Source organism: Parasteatoda tepidariorum, chromosome 8, assembly GCF_043381705.1.
Source record: "Parasteatoda tepidariorum isolate YZ-2023 chromosome 8, CAS_Ptep_4.0, whole genome shotgun sequence".
Classification (NCBI taxonomy): Eukaryota; Metazoa; Arthropoda; class Arachnida; order Araneae; family Theridiidae; genus Parasteatoda; species Parasteatoda tepidariorum.
The window spans coordinates 39,511,208-39,534,409 of NC_092211.1; the positions used below are offsets into that span (position 1 = coordinate 39,511,208).

Genomic DNA, 23,202 nt, shown 5'->3' on the forward strand with positions numbered 1-23,202 from the left:
CGGAAATTTGCCAACAGACTAGTCTATTTGTTACTTTGAATTTTCTTAATTCGCTAGATACAACGCCCTCTATTCAAACCTCATGACGTCAGTTGGACCGATTTCAAAGAAATGAGAAGAAATTTTTTCTTCTGTTCATCGATAGTGTTTAGGTTTCCAATTTATTTTATTTTCAGTTTTGGTCTATTACACCATATCGAAAACAAACATTGAATTACATTAGCTTTAAATGTGTTATTAAAATAATACAGATATTCTACATAGTAAAAAGTAAACAGATTTTATTAACTGGCAAAACATTTTTCTTCTATATACAAGTTATGGATTAAGACATAGCTTTTGTACTTCATACAAAAATGTAACTAAATCTTTAATGGTTTTAAAAGAATAGATAGTTGTACACAATTTTTAGAATTACACATAAAATTTTTAAGTTTCGCACTTTTTATTGAAACTAATATTCCGCTATATTATTATAATTTTTGAAGCATAAGAATATTTTCAAAGAACCATTTCTGGTATCTTTTGTGCTGCATGAGTTATTTATATAAACAGAAAACCAAATATTAAATAATTGAAAAAGGAAAAGGAATATAAATATTTCTAACCTAAGACATAAGTTTTTTTTAAATATAAATTGTAAAGCGTTAAAAACTTAAGTTTTGTGTTTTGAGGGGCTTGGTGCAATAACCATAATAATAATAATTCATTTTATTTTATTGAATTTTTGAATATGGACAATATGGCTGTTTCTGTTTGTGCGAACACGAATGTAAAATCAGTCTTCTCTTATGTGATAATGGTAAATAGTATGAGGGAGAACTACGTATACTTAGTGATATTTTAAATTTCAATTGGCACAGCACCGACTATTTGTGAATCTGCACTTACAGTATTATTGCAACAAGTTCCTCAACTTTTTCATTCAATAAATAGTTTAATAAAAACAAGTGGCATGACAAACATTAAAAGAGCTCATTACAATATTCTCGTTGTTACCTTACAATTTAGAATTAAAAGATCAAATCTTTACAGGGATGCCAACTAACTCTGTTTCAACAAAATTTTTCATAAAACGATGAAGATTTCCACAAAGTTGGGCAAGTTGGCATCCTTGACATTGCTCTTTTGAATCTAGATATACTTACTTCAGTTATTGAAATACTGTGACTGTTAAAAATATAGTAAAATACATTTCCCTGTTGTTTACAGTAAAATTTTTCCAAGTGCTCAAGAACTCTAATGTAAATAAATTGTAAAGTAATATCTTGTTTTATAAGAATAGATTTCAGAAATGAAATTATTCTACTAATACTTTATGCCTGTTTGTTAAAAGCAGTTTTTTAAAAATCAAATCTTTCTTTCAATGTTAATGATTCCGTGTCAGTGGGGAAATGCGTGTAGAGATACTTTTTTTCTTTCATTTGCTTTATATAGTTTTCATCCTTATTTTCCTAAGTATGAAATGTTTCACCGGACCCCGAATTTTATACATTTATTTAAATGATTTATGAATTAAGAAACCTTGCATTTGAATAAATATTCAGTTTAGAAATAATTTCTTCAGGCCTGAATATTTGCACATTTAAAGTACACCCCTTTCAAAGTTTTTTGCCTTTAGATCAATTACTTAGTCGATGGAAATGCTTATCTCTTCCCTTAAATGGGGCCACTCCCTGGTAGGCTTACCAGCACTCTAGGAAAACTTGAAAACTGGAAGTAAAAAATGTAAAAGTACATTAGAAAATTGGTTGTTATGCCTTTCCAGTTTGTTATAGAAATTATTTCTTTAAATTTGAAAGGTACAGGGGAGAATTTTCGAATACCTTTTACTACCAGTTTTTGAGGTACGTTTCCCAGTACGTTGGTAAGCCTATGCCCGATGGGAGATGCCGTATTTGAAGCACGTGAACTAGACCATCCGGGAACGTATAAGGAAATTACATTACATTTTTATAAATGCACTGAAATGAGAATGATTTCTCTGTAGTAGAGGGTTGGACTTTGTACTCAGTATCATCATTTTTACATTATTCGGATTTTGTCCAGTCAGAGGCATTCGATGGCACCCACTGTGATCGTCCTTGACGCCAAGGATAGCCTCTGCAAGCTATTTGGCGATACTCTGCATGAAATCCTTGTGCAGAACCTTCGCTGTCAGTTTCTAGTTCGATAACAACTTCATTTGGTTCACCTATAGGAAAGTCTATTTTCTCTGAAATGAAATAGTCGGTACATTAGAAAAGTTTGGAAATTAAAATTGCTTAGTGGATAACAGGTTAAACCATTTCAGAAAAAAAAAGTTTTAGGCTGTATCAAAACATCAGCAGGCTGTTTATAAATACATGTTATATTTATTTAAAAATCACCTAACTTAATATTCAAAGTAAAGCTCTGACACAACAGCCAGGCTGAGTATGTTTAAAGCCGACGTTAAATATAAAATCCATACCGTCACTGTGACAGCTTAATATCTTAGCCACTGTGCCATCACAGGTATAATAAATAGGAAATATTCTATACTTCAATTTGAATATTGCATTCTATACTTCAATTTGAGTATGGTTCAAAAGCCGAGGCTGAAGATAAATCTCATACCGTTTTTATGACAAATCAGTGCCTTAGCCACTCTGCCATCGCAGCTATAATAAATATGAAATATTCCATACTTCAATTTAAATTTTGCATTCTATACTTCAATTTGAATATATTTATTTCAAAGCCGAGGCTGAAGATAAAACTCATGACGTCCTTATGACAGTTCAGTGTCTTAGGCACTCTGCCATCGCAGCTACGATAAATATGAAGTACTCTATGCTTCGATTTGAATATGGCATGTTTTTTTTTTCACTAGAGAAATCAAATACCACTTGGTAAATATTAAATTGATGGTATACTCAGAGGCTCCTAGCTCCGAGTCAACTGACCGAATCTGGGCGAAATTTTAAATAGAAGTTATGTAGTACATACAGTTAAAGGAAAAAAATAGTTTATAATTTCGCCAAATACCTGCCAACTTTTATTATTTTTTAAAATTTCGTTTTCTGCTTATAAATTTTCCATCAACTTACAATGACTTTAATAAAAATCCATGAATTGTATTAAATATAGTGTTAGTCAAAACTATTGTGACTGATAATCTTTGCCACCGCTTTTATTCGAAGCTTTTTCGTCAAGGAATATAAAAAAAAACCTAAGTTTAGGAAAAGCAAAACTATAATTTTAAACTATCTATGTCATCTCACCATAAAGAATTATCTAGGCTTAAGAAAAGACAAATAGCTTAAGTATTTTAAAAGTAATTTAACTTTCTCAAAACTTGCTAATTTGGTGAAATTTTCCTACCTTTATGAAAATTATCAAAATCGAATATTTATTATTTTTGGGCAAGTTTTTATGAGCTCAGATAATTCAGCATTGGAGTAAATTCGTAAATATTAAAAAATTAGACCACAAACGCTTTTCATTTTTTTCCAATACTCTGTTTTTTCTCCGTATGAACGTTTTATGTCATTTTCAGAGTAAACATAGAAGGAGCTAGAGTAACTGTAGCAAACCCACAGCAGTTAAGAAAATTGCGTATTATTTGAAAAAAAAAGCATTATTTCATGCGACGACAGAGCCTTTGAAAGACAGCATTAAACAATTGGTGCAAGTCTGACGAGCCAAGTCTGAGATGGAAAAAACGTCCGACTTATTTATGATATTGCATCCTTCAAAAAGAAAAGGTAAAGTAAGTTTCACTTACTCATTTTTCCTTTTAATGTGTCCCCGCAAAACCTTTCTCCAGACACTACAAGGGCATCTCCAGAGCAGCCTGGTGTCTCTTGAAGTTGAAAATCATGAAAGAATATCTCCAATCCACAGAAACTCTTGGCTCTTTGCAAATGAAACGTGCATTTTAGACCAGATGGATAATTGTCTGGATAATCAGGACTGATGACATGTCCCCGACTTTCTTTTAGGCAGTGATCGCACATTCGAGTGGGGGGAGTGACTACGAAAATAAATTGTATTAGTTTATGTATCATTGCAATATATATATTGTATTGGTAACATCCTTATTGCTATTTATAAAAGGGGAACTCTGCTAGATGTTTACATCAGCCGTTCCCAATTTTTTTTTTCTGTTACGGAATCCTAAATAATCAACCTTTTTCGGTGGAACCCCTCCTTTATAAATAAAGATTATTAAGGTAATTGTGAACGTTATAATCTATAGAAGAACAGGTTTTAAGCATTTAATTAGAGGCATGAGGATTTTTAATTGTTTTATTATAAATAAATTTAAATTATGTTTTATGTCTGATTATTGAATTTGCAGTCCCTACATCTAGTCTAGTTAGGAATTTGCGTTTGGAATGTTACCGGAAAAGTATGAAATCCGGCATTGTATAGAATGCCTAAAACTAGCCGGCAAAGTATTAAATGATTTATATTTCACACATTGCCTAGGCATTCTATAGAATGCCGAATGCTATTTAGGCAAAGTATGAAATAAACGTCTTGATGAGGTTATTATGTAAATGATGTGCATGTTACTGTGAATGACCGAAATCGATGGTTGTTGACTTTCACCGGTGAATGTTGACAATCACATAGTCGCTTTGGTGAATGTCCGAAATATTTATTACATCCGATTTGATATTAATTCATTCGTGGATATAATTACATTTATTCGATATTTTAATACTAACTGACGATAGATTAGAAGAAACATCAGTGTTTGGAGTATTAGGCAAATATATACCGGGCAATGATACTTGACCTTAAAAAAATTTCAGTGTAGGGTATACCGGGCATTGGCCCTTGACCTTAAAAAACCATTGCCCGGTATACCCTACACTGATGTTTTTTTAAGGTCAAGGGCCACTGCCCGGATGTCTGTCTAGCGGATCAAGGGCCGCTAGACAGATATACTTTAGTTCTTCAAGATGAAAGCAGAACAGAGTAATCGTGCCACAAGATTTTATATTTTTGGAAAAAGGAACTAGCAAATATTCATTACAATTTATATTTTTGTTCGCTATTGAACAATTTAAAAATTAGATTATTTCTTGTCATTTTAAAAATTATCTGTAACAATTGGAAGTGGTAGACGAAATGAGAAACTATCCAGCATTTTTCACCTCTTCTTATTTTTTTATGATTCTGTTTTGGGACAATCATTAGTTAGTAAGCTCTTTCCGTGTTTTGCCAAAAGCTTGATGTATTGATGGATGTACAAACTTGATGTATTGTCCATAACTCTAGATGAATGTCTTTTTAATGACCGTCGTTGAACAGTCAACCCAGATTTGAGTTTACAACTACCAATGTTAACTCCGTAGCATTGAAATTTCAAACCTAACCTAGAAGACAAAGGAATTTCCGGATCTAGCTCTGGGACAAACTATCCCACATTTGCTTTACATGGAGAGGAAAACCACAAAAGCCTTCCTGACAGCAATGGGACTCTAACACATGATCCGTTTACCAATGAGAATATTTTATGTCAGCACAGTGGTAGGTGCGAGTCGGGTGCGTAATTCCTATCAACCAGCCATTGCTAGGATTCTAACCCGGGCTACCTCATTGGGGGGCGAGCGCTTTATCACCTGTGTCACCATGGCTAACCCTAGATATATTGTTATGATGCCCTTCTCTGACTTGAGCTATCGGTTTTTCAACTTGATGATAGCTTATAAGCCATACTTTGCAATGAGCAAACAAAGTCTGCATTATATGCAACAGCATGAGCTATCGGTTTTTCAACTTGATGATAGCTTATAAGCCATACTTTGCAATGAGCAAACAAAGTCTGCATTATATGCAACAGCAAAAAAATCAAATTAATCATAGATTTACAATTCGCCCTTCTATTTAACTCAAGGTTACCACTTTAAAATTCTTCTTCAATAGAATGAGTTTTAATAAGCAGTTTGATTTACGTGTGATATCATCTTTTTATTTGTTTTAGCTGAGAAGCACTTGTTATTGACAGCTGTAGAATCACAGGTATGCAATGCAAATTCATTAGTCTAAAGAAAGCATTTCTAATGGACAATTTATAAGTTTGGAAAGATGACAGAATAAAAGAGTCATTGAGTCATTTTCTAAAATTTTTTAACTTTCGATTGTTGTTTATTCACATTTAACTAAATAATTTACTTGAAATTAGCTATAGAGGCCAATTAGCTTTGCTTTCTGGGAAATGTTTTTAGTAATAGCGGAATTTAACTATATTATTTTAAAATAAAATCTTTTAACGTGAAGTTATTTTGCTCCTCACTACACATTCTGGATGAAACTGTTTTAGAGTTTACTTGGAAATATACAGTGTTCGAGTGTATATTTCAAAGTAGATGCTGATTATAAAAATAACTCCAGTTCACCCTCTCCAAAAATAGTTTTTAAAATCAAAAAAAGTTTAGATAATAAGCTAAATTAATTTCTTTTAATAAACTAATCTCAATCCAAAAAATATCCTAACATTTAATTGCTAAAAAATGATTCTATAAAGGGTTTTAAAAACACATTTAACAAATTGTGTTTCTCTCAATTTTATTTTATTTTGTAACCGCCCTTGAGCAGCTGACCCAAATTTAAGTTTATGACAACCAATGTTCAACTCCGTATCCTTCATGTTTGAACCCAATCCAGAAGACAAGGGAACTACTGGATCAGGTATTGGGAGAAATTTGCCTTCGTGGAGAACTTTTTGATGGAACTAAGTCTCATTTCACGGAGAGGAAAATCATACAAATCTCTAATGCTTAGCATAACGGTAAGGAGACTCTAACCCATGATCCGCGTGCCACGGAGGATATTTGATGTGCAGCACTGTGGTCGGTGCAAGCCCAGTGCGGAATTCGACTATCCTTCGCTGGGATTCGAGCCCGGGCACCTCATTGGGATGTTTGTCTCAATTGTAAAAATAAAAGGTGGAGTCAAACTAAACAAAAGCTTACAAAGAAATTTCTCCAGTGAACGAAAATGTGTGTAATGTTTCGAGCTGCTTTAGTACGAGGTCAAAACTATTACATAAAAAAACTATATGAAATCACGAGGATATTCCAATGACTCCCAACTATAAAAATGCTTCATAAAATTGGATTCATAATATTTTTCACGAAACACAGATTAAAGAATCACTGAATCTCTAAATAAACAAGTATGTGCAAACCCAAGAGCAGGTGTTAAAGCAGTAATAAAATCAACTGCGCCATAGACGGTAAATAGTCTGATAATATTATGATCAAATAATGGGAATAGGACTTAATGTGTTGGCATTAAACATTTACAGCTTGCACGAAATATTTTATCTAAATGACGTTACTTAAATGTTTGTATTGGAGAAATTTTTGTTTACTGGAGCAAAGTTTGCAAACTGTTTACAAACTTTAAAAATTATAGTAAACTTTATACATAGCTTTATTAAACTCTATGCTTTTATTAAACTTTATACATAGCTTTATTAAACTTTCGAAGCTCTATTAAACTTTTTGTTTCGTAAGCATGCAAAATTATATGATTAAAAAATAAAAATTATTAAAAATGTTTTGTCTTGATAAATGTTTGTATATGATAAGTATTTGTTTACCGGATCAAAGTTTGTAAATTGTTTACAAACTTTGAAGCTTACATTAAACTTTATACTTAGCTTTATAAAGTTTTTAGGCTTTATTATACTAATTACTTCGTAAGCAAGGAAAGTTATATGATAAAAAAACTATCTAAAATGGTTAGTCTCGATGAATGTTTGCATTGGAGAAGTCTGTATTTACCGGAGCAAAGTTTGCAAATTGTTAATGAATTTTGAACTTTATACTCATATTTATAAAGTTATTAAAGCTTTATTAACCTATTTACCTCGTAAGCAAGCAAAACTACATGATAAAAAAATAAAATTATTAAAAATGTTTATAGTCTCGATATGGCTCTTTCATTGTAGGCAGAGCCGGATTATACCTTTCGTAGGCCCTAGGCACAGAGCCGGATTATACCTTTCGTAGGCCCTAGGTATAGCCGTTTTTGGGCCCTCCCCTCCTTCCCCCACTCCTCCCCTCTTTTCAAAATATATGCTAAAATTTTCTTGCATATTTTTTTTTACATTTTTATTAATATGGATTTTAATTTACGAATTTGTTTATTGAACTTTATCTGCAATACCGACATACTGCCGATATTGCAGTTGATATCGATAATACCATTATGATTAGTTCGATCGATAACTATGTAAACACTTCGCGTCAACAATACAACAACAAACCAGCAAAGAAAACAGTGAAATTGATACTGAGATTAATTACAAGAAATATTTATACAGTAGAGAACCAATTATCTGGGATGCTCGGGACCATCGCTATCCCGGATGTCTGAATTTCCCAGTTTTCTGGATCGACCAAAAAGTGTCATTAATCGATGTTTTATCGAACCCGAATTACACAAAAATTTGTCAAAATCTGAGGTTAAACTAAAAGCGCAAAATTTGGTGAAAATTTACTCATCCGATTTAGAGAAAAACTTTGTAGATGAATTTTTACTATTTTCAAATTTATATGAACATAAATCTGCACAAGAAATGTTGAAGACTCAAATTAAAGATAAACTTGTGAATACTTTTCCTAACGTTCACATTGCATTAAGAATATATTTGTCGATTCTTGGATCAAATGCAGAAGGAGAAAGATCTTTGTCCAGATTAAAATTGATAAAAAATTATTTGCGTTCAACAATGAATCAAGATCGTTTGGCATCGCTCGCACTTATGTCTATTGAATACGACATTTTGCGTAGTTTGGAATTCGACATCATAATACAAGATTTCGTTGAATCCAAAAATCGCAAAAAAGTAATATATTAGATCATAAGATTCTGCAAAATAATTTATTACCGAAAAATATTATATTTTTATTTGTATCTTCATAATTTTGTGCAAAATACACTTTGTGTTTTTAAAGCTAAATTATTTTTGTCAAAATTTTTTTTTCTCCCAAGTTTTTCGTAGGCCCCTGAATTTCGTAGGCCCTAGGCACGTGCCTAGTGTCCCTATAGGTTAATCCGGCCCTGATTGTAGGCAATTTCATTCATAGTAGATCAGGCTGTGGCTGATTTTTATCTTATGTAATAACTGGCGTTGAACGGTCTACCCATGTATGAGCTTATAACGAACAATGTTCAACTTCACAGCTTTGTAAATTTGAACCGAACCTAGAACACAAGGGGGTGCCTTGTTAAATCATAGGGCCAAACTAGTCTTCGTGGAAGAATTTTGATGGAACTAACCCTCATTTGCGTACTAGAGAGTAAAAGCCACTAAGACCTTCCACGGTTAGCCTCCTCAGCAAGGGGACTCTAACCCATGATCCCACTACCATTGAGGATATTTTACGTCAACACTGGAGTCAGGAGTCGAATTTGACCAGTCCTCGAACAATTTCCGAACTACTCCATAAAGTATACTAAATACTCTATAGGTAGCGTCTCCTGCCAATAATCCTGCCAAAAATAATTACAAAATAATAGAAGAGCTACAATGGCGCACCAATCACCCCTAAATCTGAGAAATAAAAATTATATGATTTGTGAATGTAGTTGCATAAACCTAAAAATTGAGACGCGTTAAAATTTAGTGTAGAAGGAATTAGTGAAAAGGGTATAATATAGATTCTTGATGACAATTAGAAGAAATAAAAGCTTAGACATAATTTCTTAAGACGTATTGAATTAAAATTTGAGTGGTCACTAACTAATTTATTTGCAATTCCAATTGAAAGTATGCTAACTTTTATACTTTTTGGAGGCTGACAGTAGCAATACAATGACTGTGAAGGGTGAATGGCAGTGTTGTCCAAAAATCAATTTTTAGAGAATAATTTCACTCATCTATTATTTTAAAGGAGAAAACTTCAAATGTGATATTACGTTTGTAAATTACCACCATTTTACAGAGCAATATACTCGAACATATGCAAAGTAACATTCCAAAATATTGAATGAAATTTAACCAAAATCATTATTAATAATTTTTTACACAATAAGATAGTTAGATCAATGTTTCTGAACAAACAAAACATGTTAATAAAATAAATTTGACTCAATTTTTGTGTTTTTTCCTACAATATTCTAGCTTTTTTGAAGTCCATGTCACCTTCTTGATGACTTGAAAAAGGGAATTTTGATAAAACTATCTTAAAAGGTTCACCGATTGCTTATTTTATAATAGATTTATTAGATGGCTGGTTAATATTTGTATGATTTATTTTATTTACCACAGCGTTATTTGGAACAAAAATCATAGAAGCGTGCTCAAAATTAGCGTGGATTAGCTATGTTAAGATTAAAGTGAAAGAAAATTGCTGTTTGTTTCATTAAACATACCCATATCGATGCAACCACTGTATGTTATTTTCTGTGATTCATGAATATTCCTAAAATCTCTCTCATTTACCATCAGCTATATTAAATTCAATCATTCATGTTTTGGAAATTTTAGACACTATAAAAATGTCCCTACTATATCGTGATCTACATTCTTTAAATCTAAGTGGCTACAGTAGTGATGTGGTAGAGTTACAGAATGGGCAGAATTATTTTGGTATTGGAATCTATGTGGTGCAGTTATAGAAGTGACCGTAGAAAATGATGTTTTGTAAAAGTGCAAGAACAGAGAAGTTTTATAAAATTATTTTTTGATGAGAAAGCCAATATCACAAAATGGACAAATTTTACTTAAAAAAAGCTAACAAATGTTATCTTCGAAAAATAATGAAAATGTTAGAATGGTTGCATATCTGGAGACTTAATTGCTTTAGTGAGAAGTTCACTCTCATTCAATATCTCGGCCTTGATTACGCAACAAAAATCTAGAACTTATAGAATTTCGAAACCAGATGCTTTGCGAAATAATATCCTAACTATCACCTGTGACTTGATCTCATTTCGAGTTTTTTTGCAAGTTTCCAAGAAAAAATGAATTAAAGTTTGTTATCTTAATCATGATAATAATGAAAAAAATATCTTTTTCCTTTCTTTACCTGGTTTCCACGTTGTGGCGCAGTCTGACCTTTGCTTGACCTTGATAGCAAACCCACTTTTTGATGTTCCTTTATCTGATTTAAAGGTGAACTGAATTTCTGGATTATCGAACGGAATAACACCTATTTGAAATACAACACGCAAATTAAAAGAATACATTAATTTCTATAAATAACTAAAAACGATCTCATAGTTGCCAACTTTAATTGCATCTATAAAATATTTAAAATGCAACACGCAAATTAAGCATAGATTAATTTTTATAAATAGTTAAAAATGATCACACAGTTGCCAACTAAGTGACATATTTCACTTTAATTGGATCGATAAAATATTTGAAATGCAACACGCAAATTTAGCATAGATTAATTTTTATAAATAGTTAAAAACCATCACATAGTGGCCAACTAAGTGACATATTTCACTTTAATTTTATCTATAAAATATTTGAAATGCAACACGCAAATTAAGCATACATTAATTTTTATGAATAGTTAAAAACAATCACATAGTTGCCAACTAAGTGACATATTTCACTTTAATTGGATCGATAAAATATTTGAAATGCAACACGCAAATTAAGCATTTATTAATTTTTATAAATAGTTAAAAACGATCACACAGTTGCCAACTAAGTGACAGATTTGACTTTAATTGTATCAATAAAATACTTGAAATGCAATACGCATAAATAAAATTTTATTTATTATCTGAAGAATTATAGACATTTTATGAAGTTTTTACTCACGTGTGAATCCTGAGGGAAGTTGCCCGCAAATGGATTTATGCCCAATATCTAGGTAATCGTAGCTACAATCAGGCCCTTTCTCAATGTCAAAGTGTGCAAATTTCAGCTCCAATCCACAGACTGAATCTGACGCTTTCTTGATGAGATAATCACAGTGGGCGTCGTGAGGATAATCGTTGGGAAATCCAGGGCTTTTTAGGGAAAATTCCTCACTCTCATACACCCCACCGCATTTGTCATCCACTTGCAACGTTATATCTAAAAATATAATTCAATTTATCAATCTGGTATAAAGATACAGTGCAGTCAAACCCAGATATTTAAATTTATGTTATTCATACAAGTTTCTCCAAGAGTCAATCCAAGTCAAAAGTTTTGATGGTTTTCCATTGATGGACCAACATAATTTTGATGATAACTATCAATTATATCATGAATCATCATATTTTTTGATGGTAACCATCACCTCAATGTAGGAATTCGGATTGATTTATGATTGACAATCCTAAGAATAGCAACTTGTTTTAATGGTTTGTTCGTGTTGAACCATCAGAAATTCCCATCATAGTTTCTTAGAAATCAAATGTTGTAGCGATCAGGAACCACCATCAACCCAATGTAGGAATTTGGACTGATTCCTGATAGACCAACATAAAAAAATCCAAATTGTTTTGATAATATGTTCCTGCTGAACCAACAAGAATTATTATTAAACCATCATGGAAATGCCTTGTTGTACCATCATGGACCATTTCGAATTTCCATCATAGTATCTTTGAAATCAGATGGTGAAACGATCACGAACAGCAATCATCTCAATGTAAAAATTCGGACTGATTTATGATGGTCCAACATTAAAAAAGCCAAATTGTTTTGATGGTTTATTCCTGAGAGCTGACAAGAATTCCCATTAAAACATCATAAAATGTATAGTTGGAACCATCAATGATCCATCATGGATGGATTGTTGGTTCATGAGAGTCAAACCTCTCTTGATGGTTAACCATCATGATATTAAAGTGGTATTTGCCATCAGGGAATGATGGAAGTTTGTTGGCATATCAAAAACCATGAACACATAATGGAAAATGTTGGATGATGGTAACCATCATATGAGGTTGTGCCATCATGAATCGTACTGAAACCAGCATTAATTATTGAAAAACTTTCCATCAAAATTTTTTATTAGTTTTGCTTACTTTAACTGCATAAACACACAATAAACAAAAATTATTTAGTTTACAAACTAATAAAAACTTAAAAAAATAATTTCCCCCCTCGAAAAACGTCTTTTAGGATCTCCAAGGCTGCCAACTTTCTACTCATTTAGGGAAAATTTTTTTAGAGGTAGTTAAGTTTATGTTTTAGTGTATGATTCTTTGACTCGTAAACTTGGTAAAAAATTATTTTCCACGCCACTATGGGGATTGGACAAAATGATGGAAACACTTGTATACTGACACATTTTTTGATATGTCTCAGAAAATACTTAGAGAATCATTTAATAAACTTCCAAGTGCTTAGATAATGTGATTTCTCATACTTATCAATGAAGTTCAAAGCTTTTAGAGGTTTGAGGGATTGACAACAAATTGCAAACGAAAAAATACTGTTTGTGAACAGACTATGCCAAAAAACGAAGCAATAAATTTGTTACTTGTAATAATTATTTTGGTTATTCTGTGCAATAATTGGACACGATTTCTTAAATCTAGCATAAATATTTATGGAAGTATGGACATTTTCATAAAAAAACTAATTTTTTTTTGCTAAAACTTTAAAAATATTCAAAAAAATTAAGCAAAATTTTTGGAACAAGTTCAAGTTAGTAACAAAATTATTGTTTCAAAATTTGAGAAAAATTTGTTTAAAACTGCGAAAGATATAAGTAATTAAAGTAGTTCTATTATACTGCGCATGTGCGAGAGAAAATAATATTTTTTTTTACTTAATTTTGTAATGAATAGTATTTGGTAACTAATGAAAAAAGTCCGATTTGAATATCTTAATTTAAAAAGTTTCAAGCAATTTTCGCACTCTTTAAAAGAACGTAAAAATGATAAGGGGTTTTCCACAAATTTTATTTTGTACTATTAAACAAAATTAATTAAAAATGGTACCGGCATTGTCGGTGATTATCCCCATAAATGAATATTTTCTTTAGCATGTTTTCTTTCTTTATACTATCATATTTCGGTGTATGTGCAGTATATAAGAAATACTGTAATTACTGCACATTTTTCAACGATTTTTTTCCAAATTTCGAAGTTGCTCTAACATTTTTGCTTAATTTCATTGAATATTCTTAAAATTATAGCAGAAGAACGTAAGACAAAAAATTAATTTTTATAAAAATGTCCCTATCTCCATAAATATTTAAACTAGGCTTACGAAATTTTGTGCAATTTTTGCATGTAGTAACTAAAATAATTGTTACAAGTTACAAACTTATTGCCACTTTTTTTGGCATGTGTATTCTAAAAAACTATTTTCCGTATGGAATTTATTGTCGGTCCCTCAAACCTGTAAGTATGAGAATTGATAAGTATGAGAAATCGCATGATTTAAACACTTCTGAAGTTAAAAAATAATTCTTTAAGTGTTTCTTGAGAAATATGAAAAACTGCATAGAAGTGTTTCCATAATTACCACAGTTCACATGGTTTTCTTTGAATAAATATTATTCTTCATGGTAAACTTAGTGAAGTTCCAAATTATGTGATAGTTTTAATTACATTAAATAGGACTATTTATATTTATATTAATGATATATTCAAGTGTGTTAACTAGGTCTATCAATAAAAGTTTTGAACTCAAGTGTTATCTAAACTTAACAATTTCATACTAAAAATAAATGTAATAGGTTAGAAAAGTTAATGAGCTGATAAAAGTGAGATTATCTGAACACTTAAATCTAGACATTTATCTAGAAGTAAGTGAATAATCTACTTAAATTAAAGGTCATAAGATTATCACATCTTTAAATAGATTTTTGTGCCTAAAAATAACTCGCAGCTTTCGGCTTAAGTGTTACAAATGTAAGTACCTTTCACCAAAGACATTTATTATAACAATAATAGAATTTGATATTTGATCTATTAACTAACGAGGATTTCTGATTTGTCAAAAAAAGAATAATAAAATTTTTAAACAATAATGTTTTTTAATACAAGCATAGAAATAGGCGAATCGTAGATTAGATTTGCAGGTTCGATCTTATTCTGAAATATCTTTTCTGTTTGAACCAGCTAATCTTTTTTAGGGTAGTAGTGTCATGCAAACTTATATTAAACCATTGATGCAAAAATCGCAATTATTTAAATAATATTTTGCATACTAGTACTAAAAAAATGTAAAAATCTCTGAATAATTACTCAAAAATTTATTCCTCATTCTAAATACCTTTAATTTCATAACGTTTGATAGTTCAATTGTATGAACTTAAAACAAACAATAATAAAAGATGTTACTTTTCATGGTGGATCCACATTCTTGTAATTGTCGAACTTGAATAGAAAATCCTGGTCGTTGAGTTGTTCCATCTGATTTGAAGGATAGTACTACTTCGTCTTCAGTAAAGAAGATGTTATCTGAAATTACATTTCAGGCAATAATAGATTTTAAAAAAAATTCATAATGCATTAAATTATTTTTGCATATATCTACACTTCATGAACATAGCATGTATGTCTAATCCTATAGAAGATTGCAGAATGTTTACTAACGCCATCGAATTTCGAATGGTGTAATCTAAGTAGTTTAGCGTGATTGATAAGTTAAATCAATGTTGAACATAGGTGAAAGTTTAACATTGACTTAACATCTAACCCCAGCTAGTTTTTTAATGGTGTAATGCCGGACCATACTTTCCAACAAATACGGAATTTCTATAGTTTTAGAAACATTTTTCCGAGTGTCGCCTTCTGAGAAAGACCATGAAGGGGAAGGGAATAGTGAGTTCTTCTTCTTCTTCTTAATCACCAAAATAAACGATGTCCATGAAATTCATGACCCGGAGGAATTCGGCCACCAAAAGTGGTTTTTTAAGTATGTCAGTCTTGTTCAGTCCATGACAGTTCAGGATATGTTGGGGAGAAGCCTGCATGTTGTGGCACCTGGGGCAGTTTGGGAAGATTTTAACATTACCCTCGAAAGAAAGAGACTTAAGGTGGTCTCTGGTAAGCCTGGTAAGCGCCGTCTGATCTTTGCGGTTGAACCGAATGTTGAGTGCACCTCCTGGACGGGTGCTTTGGTACCAGTGATGTTTGGAGGGTACAAGCCAGGAAACATTGTCTTCTTTTTTCTTTTTCGATGTCAGTTCCATGAAGGTGAGTGAATTTGGACTCATCAAAGCTTTTTCTGTCCCCTCCTTAGCCAGAGTGTTGGCGATATCATTGAACAGAACCCTAACGTGAGAAGGGATCCACTGGAGGTGGACTTCACGCAGTCGTGAGAGGGTTTTAAGTTTGTGCCGGATTGAAGCTCCTGTTTTGTCTCTCACCTTCCTCCAATGCGATAAGTACTGTATGGAACGATCTATGCGATAAGTACTGTATAGTGAGTAATTCCACACAATTATGAGTAACGTCTAACAAAGGTAAAGACTCATTTTCTTTCTTGCTCAAATTTAAACTGTATGGAAGTATCTGTAGAATTCATAATATTAAGTACGTAACCAAGGTCAAGGCTGTCCATTAATGTGAAACAATCGTAAATATACCACCTATCATATATGGCAACGTTACTTTTAAAAAGTAACGAGTAAAAGTACAAGTATTTTTAAAAAAAGTAACGAGTAAAAAGTAAAAAGTTCTTATTTTAAAAAGTAACGAGTAAAAAGTACAAGTAAAAGTACAAGTACTAAACAAAAAAAGTAACGATTTAAAAGTACATTTCTAGGAAATCGAAAATTCAAAGTAACCTAAAATTTTATTGAATAATATTCTTATGTTCTTTAATGTTTTTGCAAAATTGTTGTTATTTATTTAATTATTTTTAATTTTGAAAGTTATGGACATTAATTTATTTTTAAATTCGGAAGAATATTATAATATAATTTTATAATATAATCGTATAATATAATTTTAAAATCAAATATAATTTTAATATCAAACTTTTTATGGATTTGCACGAAAAAGAAATTTTATCTATTGATTTTAATTTTTAGTTTATTATTTTTATTTATTTAAATTACCATTGATTTAAAATTGTTTTACTCTATAGAAACGCGTTTTAAAAGCACAAACATAAACAAAGCAAACACGGGGTTTCAGATAGCTTTGTGATCTTTGAGCTAGTAAAAAATAATTGAATGTGCAGTATAAGTTGAAACAGAACAGTCTACAGTTTTATTTGTAACAATGGCTAATGCTGAAGTCATGCGAGAAAATCATTTTCCGAACATTTCTGCCTAACGGAATAATTAAAATTTGTAAACGAATTTTAGTATCAGCGGCTAAATTAATACCTTCGAGTTTTCAAGAGTTAAAATAGTAATTATAATAGTTTTCAATAGCACAAATAGTTCTGAAGTTCTTAGAGATTTGACTGGGCGTAGTTTGACAAGGTCGGGCATAAACATAATTTTAGTAAAAAACGTATTTAGTAAAAAATGTTTTAAAGACAAAAATGTATTAGTGAGTTCAAAAAGAAAATTGAAAAACGTAATAGCAAACTCCAACATTTTTTTTAAAAAATGTATTAAATAAATGCATAAAACTCGAAAATGAATGAAAATAACTTGCTAATTAATATTTTTATTCATTTTGCAAAAAGATTGCATTTCGAAAGTGGTGTCACTGAGTCTGCTGCGAGAATTTCACAGAACGTGCTTAGCCACGCTGAATAAGCACTCCACGGGAGGTCAAGGTATTTAAACACGAAGTTAGCTGTGAATGCATATATATTGCACATTAATTTTATAAATTAAAAAAAACATAGGCTTTTTTTTTTTGATTTAATTTTTTTTTCTCTTTTTTTTAGAAAGCTTACCGAGTTTTAGAAAAAAGTAACGATTTCATTCGACATTTCCGTTACAAATACTTGTACTTTTTCCCTAAAAAAGTAACGAAAGTACAAGTAAAAGTACTAAATTTAAAAAGTAACGAAGTACAAGTAAAAGTACGTACTTTTTACTTGTACCGGCGGTACAAGTAACGAAAGTAAAAGTACTGCCATATATGCCACCTATACGGTTGCGGGCACTGATAACTGACTGATTTTCTGTTTATATTTCTAATAGGGATATTCTATTTCATGTTTCCTTGTTCTAATTGTTTTTGTATTTCAAATGTTTTAATGTTTTTAATTTCTTTTTATTTGTTGTTATTCCTTATGGGTCTGTGCGGAGTGTTTTTATGCTCCAGCTAATGATGTACACATCAAGTGCTGCTGCTAGAAATAAAATAAAAAAATACCACCTATAAATGGGAAACTAACAAATCAAAGAGTTTTAATTCAAGGGGTTCAATTAAGGGGCTGGGTAGTGAAATTCTATCTGCCTGGATTTTGATCCTCTATTGCTAGAAAATAATTTTACAACTTTCATATTGTTTTTTTTTTTATCTTAATATGTTTTAAATAAACATCATAATTATATGTTTTTCATTATAAAATTCCCAAATTTACTTATATTTCAAAAACTAATAACTTTCTCATTAACAACTATAAGAGGTTTTTAATATTTTTTGTTATTCTCCACATAAGAATAAAAATTTCAGAATCACGTAATAGAAGCAATAAGCTAAGATCATTTATGTGTTAAATGATTTTTTTTATAGTACGCTGTGAATGAAGACAAGAAATAGCTTTCAAAATTGTTTTCAAAAATTGAACCATGAATGGACTGAGTATTTATTATTATGCTGAGAGAAAACACCATTTTTATTGAACAATGCTTGAAATATGCGTCACTGTCTGATTTCCAGAAGGCTCTGAACAAATATTTTTTGAACATAATGTTTGTTATTTAAGTGCGAAAATTGAAAAACAATGATAGGGGTGTGCGGATAAGTGTGACAGAAACTATCACGTTTTCTTAGATCGGTTAATAACAACGAATATATATACTATATATATATATATATACTCTCTATAAATGGGAAATTGATTATTGCTAAATTTAAAATAAATCACTTTGATTTAAAAAAGGACTTTGTTTAGGGATTAGAAAACCCTANTATTATATATATATATATATATATATATATATATATATAGCATAATAAGTAAATACAAGAAGAAAAGAAAGGAAGAAAACACAAAGAAAATTAGGAAAAACAATAAGCTTTATTTGCTGATCATGAGCTGCAAATAAATAGAACTCATTAAATGAGTTCAAAACGTAGAGAAAACATGGAGAAAATTACAGAACAATAAAAAAAAGCGGAAAAAGAAAAATAATAATAAAAATAACAAGAAACCGAAAAAAAGGGGAGAAAAAAATTTATAAAAAACTGGAAAATAAAAGAAATAATCTTATCATCAGCTCACACTCTCACAAAAAGCACTCCTTTTTGCGGATATAATCGTGTGAGCTGATGAAAAGATTTTATCTTTTATTTATCAGTTTTTTATAAATTTTTTTCTCCCCTTTTTTTCATTTTTTTTCTTTTTTTTCCGTTTCTTGTTATTTTTATTATTATTTTTCTTTTTCCCCCGTTTTTCATTGTTCTGTAATTTTCTCCATGTTATGTCATAAGCATTGTAAGCGCAAATGTACAGTGCGCAAAATGAAAAACGAGCCACCCTGAATAACTTTTGTTTTATACGAAATCAAACACAAAAACGTACTTTCTCTGAATAAACATACGTCTTTTTCGACATATTCGGATTTCTGACCCCGTGAAATATAAGGGGTACCCGTAATCTGAGAAATATGATCCCAATAGCTTGGTCAGGATATCGGTACAAAGTTCGGACCCATTAATGTTAATTTTACTTTTTCCGTATTTCACCATATCTCAAGAACTCTTTAGGCAAATTGAAAAATTCTTGCATACAGTTATAAAATTCGTTTATCCAAAGATAATTTTATGCAAAATATAAATATCTTTTTGGTAAATATATATTATTTTTTATAATTTTATTTAATAATAATCGATAATAGGTATACAAAATTGGTACTGAAAGGTATTGTAAGGTATACAAATTTTTACATCATTTTAAAGATTACAATTCAATTTTAAATGGAAAAATACAAAATTTGAGCGAAATCGGTCGAATAATAACTGAGAAATTGAATTTTAAATGCAAGGCATTTTTAAAATTTCATTTATCAGGTACTATTAGATCGCTTTCAATAAAATTTTGTTTTTTGCCATTTAAAATAGCATTTTTTAAAATTATGTAAAAATGTGTATGCATCAAAATTTTTTCTACTAAAGAAAATAATAAAAAATAAAAAATATTAACTAAAAGTTAAGCTTTGGAAGAAATTATCTTTGAATAAACGAATTGTATAATTGTGGTCAAAATTTTTTAAAAATTTGCTTTTAGAATTCTCGAGATAGGGTGAACTAAGCAAAAAGTAAAACTAACATTAAGTGGTCCAAACTTTGGATCACTGTCTGGATCAAACTAATGGGACAATATTTTTTAGATTGTGGCCATCCTCTATGTTTTAGAGATCGAAAATCCGAATCCGATGAAAAAAGATAATTTTTTTTCAGAGAAAGTACTTTTTTGTGTCTGATTTCGTTGCTAAAAATATCGTCTGCATTAATCAATTAGCATATTTGAGGTCATCCCTTCGAACCACTAAAATTGAGTCTTAGAACGTGATGATCCGATCATTAGATCAAATGTTATTTAGGGTGCTAAGTTTTTTATTTTGCGCACTGTACATGTTTACAAATTTCTGAATGAAAATTCTTTCCCCGCGTGGTCAACGAAAAGCTGAAAAAACAGAGCTATAAGTTGGAAAGAATAATTTAGAAATTAATAGTGAATATAATGTTCATATCAACTAAGTGTTCTGTATCATGTTTTAATTATACTTTTGCAGATTCAATAATTATGATTTTATTTTTATTATTATTTTATTATTCATTTTAATAATAATAGCTTTACAGTAATAGCTCAAAGTTCTGGAATTTATAATTGTATTGTGAATTTTTAATAATAATTGTTTTTTTTTAAAAACATCATTACTGTTTTCTATTGCATTATTGAAAAGTTTTTTAATTGCATGTCATTTATTTCAAAGCTTTTTTATTTTAATAATTTACCATGGACTAAAAATTTTAATTTTTTCAAGAGGAATAAGTTCTGAAGATTTTAATAATTGATTTAAATTCTTAAGATTTTACGCTAAAACACATTTCAAATGGGTTTAATTTAGTTGGAAGCGAAGCAAGCATTACTTGCAAAGTAAACCATAAGAGATTGCATAGCAATGTTCGGGGGATGGGGAGCGTCAGCAAACAGGGAGTGGAGCCCACTAGTTTTTCAATAATGGTTGCTAATTATTACTAAGAGCTGAACGAAAGATAAATTTTCATTCTTACCCTGTAAGGAACTACTTTATAATCTACTTATTAGCTATAATGTTAGCTTTTGCCCCAAATAATTCGCACCAATACTTTTTCATTACATTACATTTTAATACTTTTGCACCATTTGTTTGCTTTTGCGATATTTCACCAAATAAATCTTTCATTTAATTAAAGTGAGCCCTCACATTTTTAAAAGCAATTGTTATACTTCATTCTAAAATACTTACTGTTTTTTTTGCCCACTTATAAGAAAATTAAATGAAAACTATGCCGGTAGATTTCTGCTTTTTCTACTTATGTTGCGTGCAAAATATATTATAGTGATCTCTACAGATTTTTAATAATCCTAAACTAGGCAAAAGAAAAGCTTGGAAAATTATAATTTTAAAGGCGTAAAAGTTTTATATTTTAAATTTCTGAAACTTCATAATTAAATTAATGTTGCTTATTTTAATGGATATTAGTAAGCTCGATTAGAGCTAATAGGAAATTTAATTAAGAAAAATCCAAACTTCCTCTGTTTTATATAATAAAGAAGAAAAAATTAATCTTGTTTTATGTTTTATCCGATTGCTTATAGAAAAAATTCGGACGTCATTTAAAGTCATAACCATAAAAAATAGAAACAGTGACTCCAAGTCACGTTTTCACATTAGTACCATACAGTTAACATTGTTTTCCGATAGTGCGTGACAAGTTTGATATAAATATATCATTCCTATTTACAACACTGCTGTCCCGGAAAGGAATGCAAATAGCACAATGGTATTTTTATACACTTACATAGTAGTGATTAAATTTGCAGAAAATTATGACTTATAAACACTGAAAAATCAGTACCGAATGTTGCTTCTTTTGACTGAAATAGCAGTATTTATCCACCAGAACAAGTAGACATAACATGGCATTTTCGGAAACCTCTGTCATAGCCAATTTATGATTTCACCACTGTTTAATGACAGCAGTACTTGGTATGTGGTGGAGAGTCAGCTGCTCGTCAGCCATTAACTACACATTTTGAATTATTTGAAAATGATCAGAACGTGCTTACCACGATGACCGTGGGACATGTTTTGCATCAAGGAAGGAAGTATGCAATCGTGCATTATCCTGCTGATTATTAGAGAGGTTTCAGATGTAATGTATCACGTGGCGTTCAAAATGCCAGAAATGCAAACAGTGGGTGATCGACTCACGTATCCAATAGCACTGAATATACTCACTGAGGGTAATTGACCAGTATGACAATGTCGAATGCAAGTTGGCAACTTGCGTTCTCCATGATGCCGTCAAACATGGGGGCCATCATTTTTTTGTATACAGTCCCGACATTCGGCTGTAAAGATGACGTACCGCCATTCACGGGTCCAGGATGGTCATTCATCAGACCAATGAATGTGCTCCTGTGATTGATGCAGCGTTAAGAATAGTAGAAGCCTTTGTTGTCAAGCTTAGGGTCCATACTACTGCAAGCGTGGTCTAAGTGTTTAAACACAAACTTGTAACAGCAAACTGACTGAATTTGCATGCGCATGACTCGTAATGTTCTTTAGCGACCGCTTAAGGCGGATATCTGTCTTCTTGGCTGTCCTTAGTAGGGAGGGGGACGTGAAAATACAGTACGGCGTTCTATATGACTGTCCGGAACCAATCGATTCCATATTAAATGGATAGTTAAAGATCTCGGTTAACGCGAGTTGCAATAATGCTTTAGGATAAAACGCAACCTATGTAGGCTGTAATCTTTCCTTAATCAAAATCAGACGCGTACTGGTAGGCTTTTCTTCTTCTAACACGAGGCATTACAACAAAGTTTTAAGTAGAAAATAACGTTTCAAATAGAAGTTGAGTATGAGAAAATTGCTTTTGAACATCTGTTTTTTCATATATTGTAGCTGTCACAGCCATTGCCTGCTTTACATGAATGCACTGACAATCTAA

The 23,202-nt window shown here is 31.0% G+C and overlaps 1 protein-coding gene across 1 annotated transcript in view; it reads right to left on the minus strand.

Moving 5' to 3' along the window:
- Window positions 1–262: 262 nt before the first annotated feature.
- Window positions 263–23,202, minus strand: part of LOC107451418 (cubilin) — a 97,211-nt gene continuing 74,271 nt past the window's right edge. The window contains exons 22-26 of the mRNA XM_016067495.3: window positions 15,238–15,357; window positions 11,768–12,025; window positions 11,019–11,141; window positions 3,749–3,997; window positions 263–2,215 (exon numbers count right to left, since the gene is read on the minus strand). Coding sequence (XP_015922981.2) covers window positions 2,031–2,215; window positions 3,749–3,997; window positions 11,019–11,141; window positions 11,768–12,025; window positions 15,238–15,357 — 935 coding nt within the window. The 3' untranslated portion in view covers window positions 263–2,030. The remainder of the gene's footprint in view (window positions 2,216–3,748; window positions 3,998–11,018; window positions 11,142–11,767; window positions 12,026–15,237; window positions 15,358–23,202) is intronic.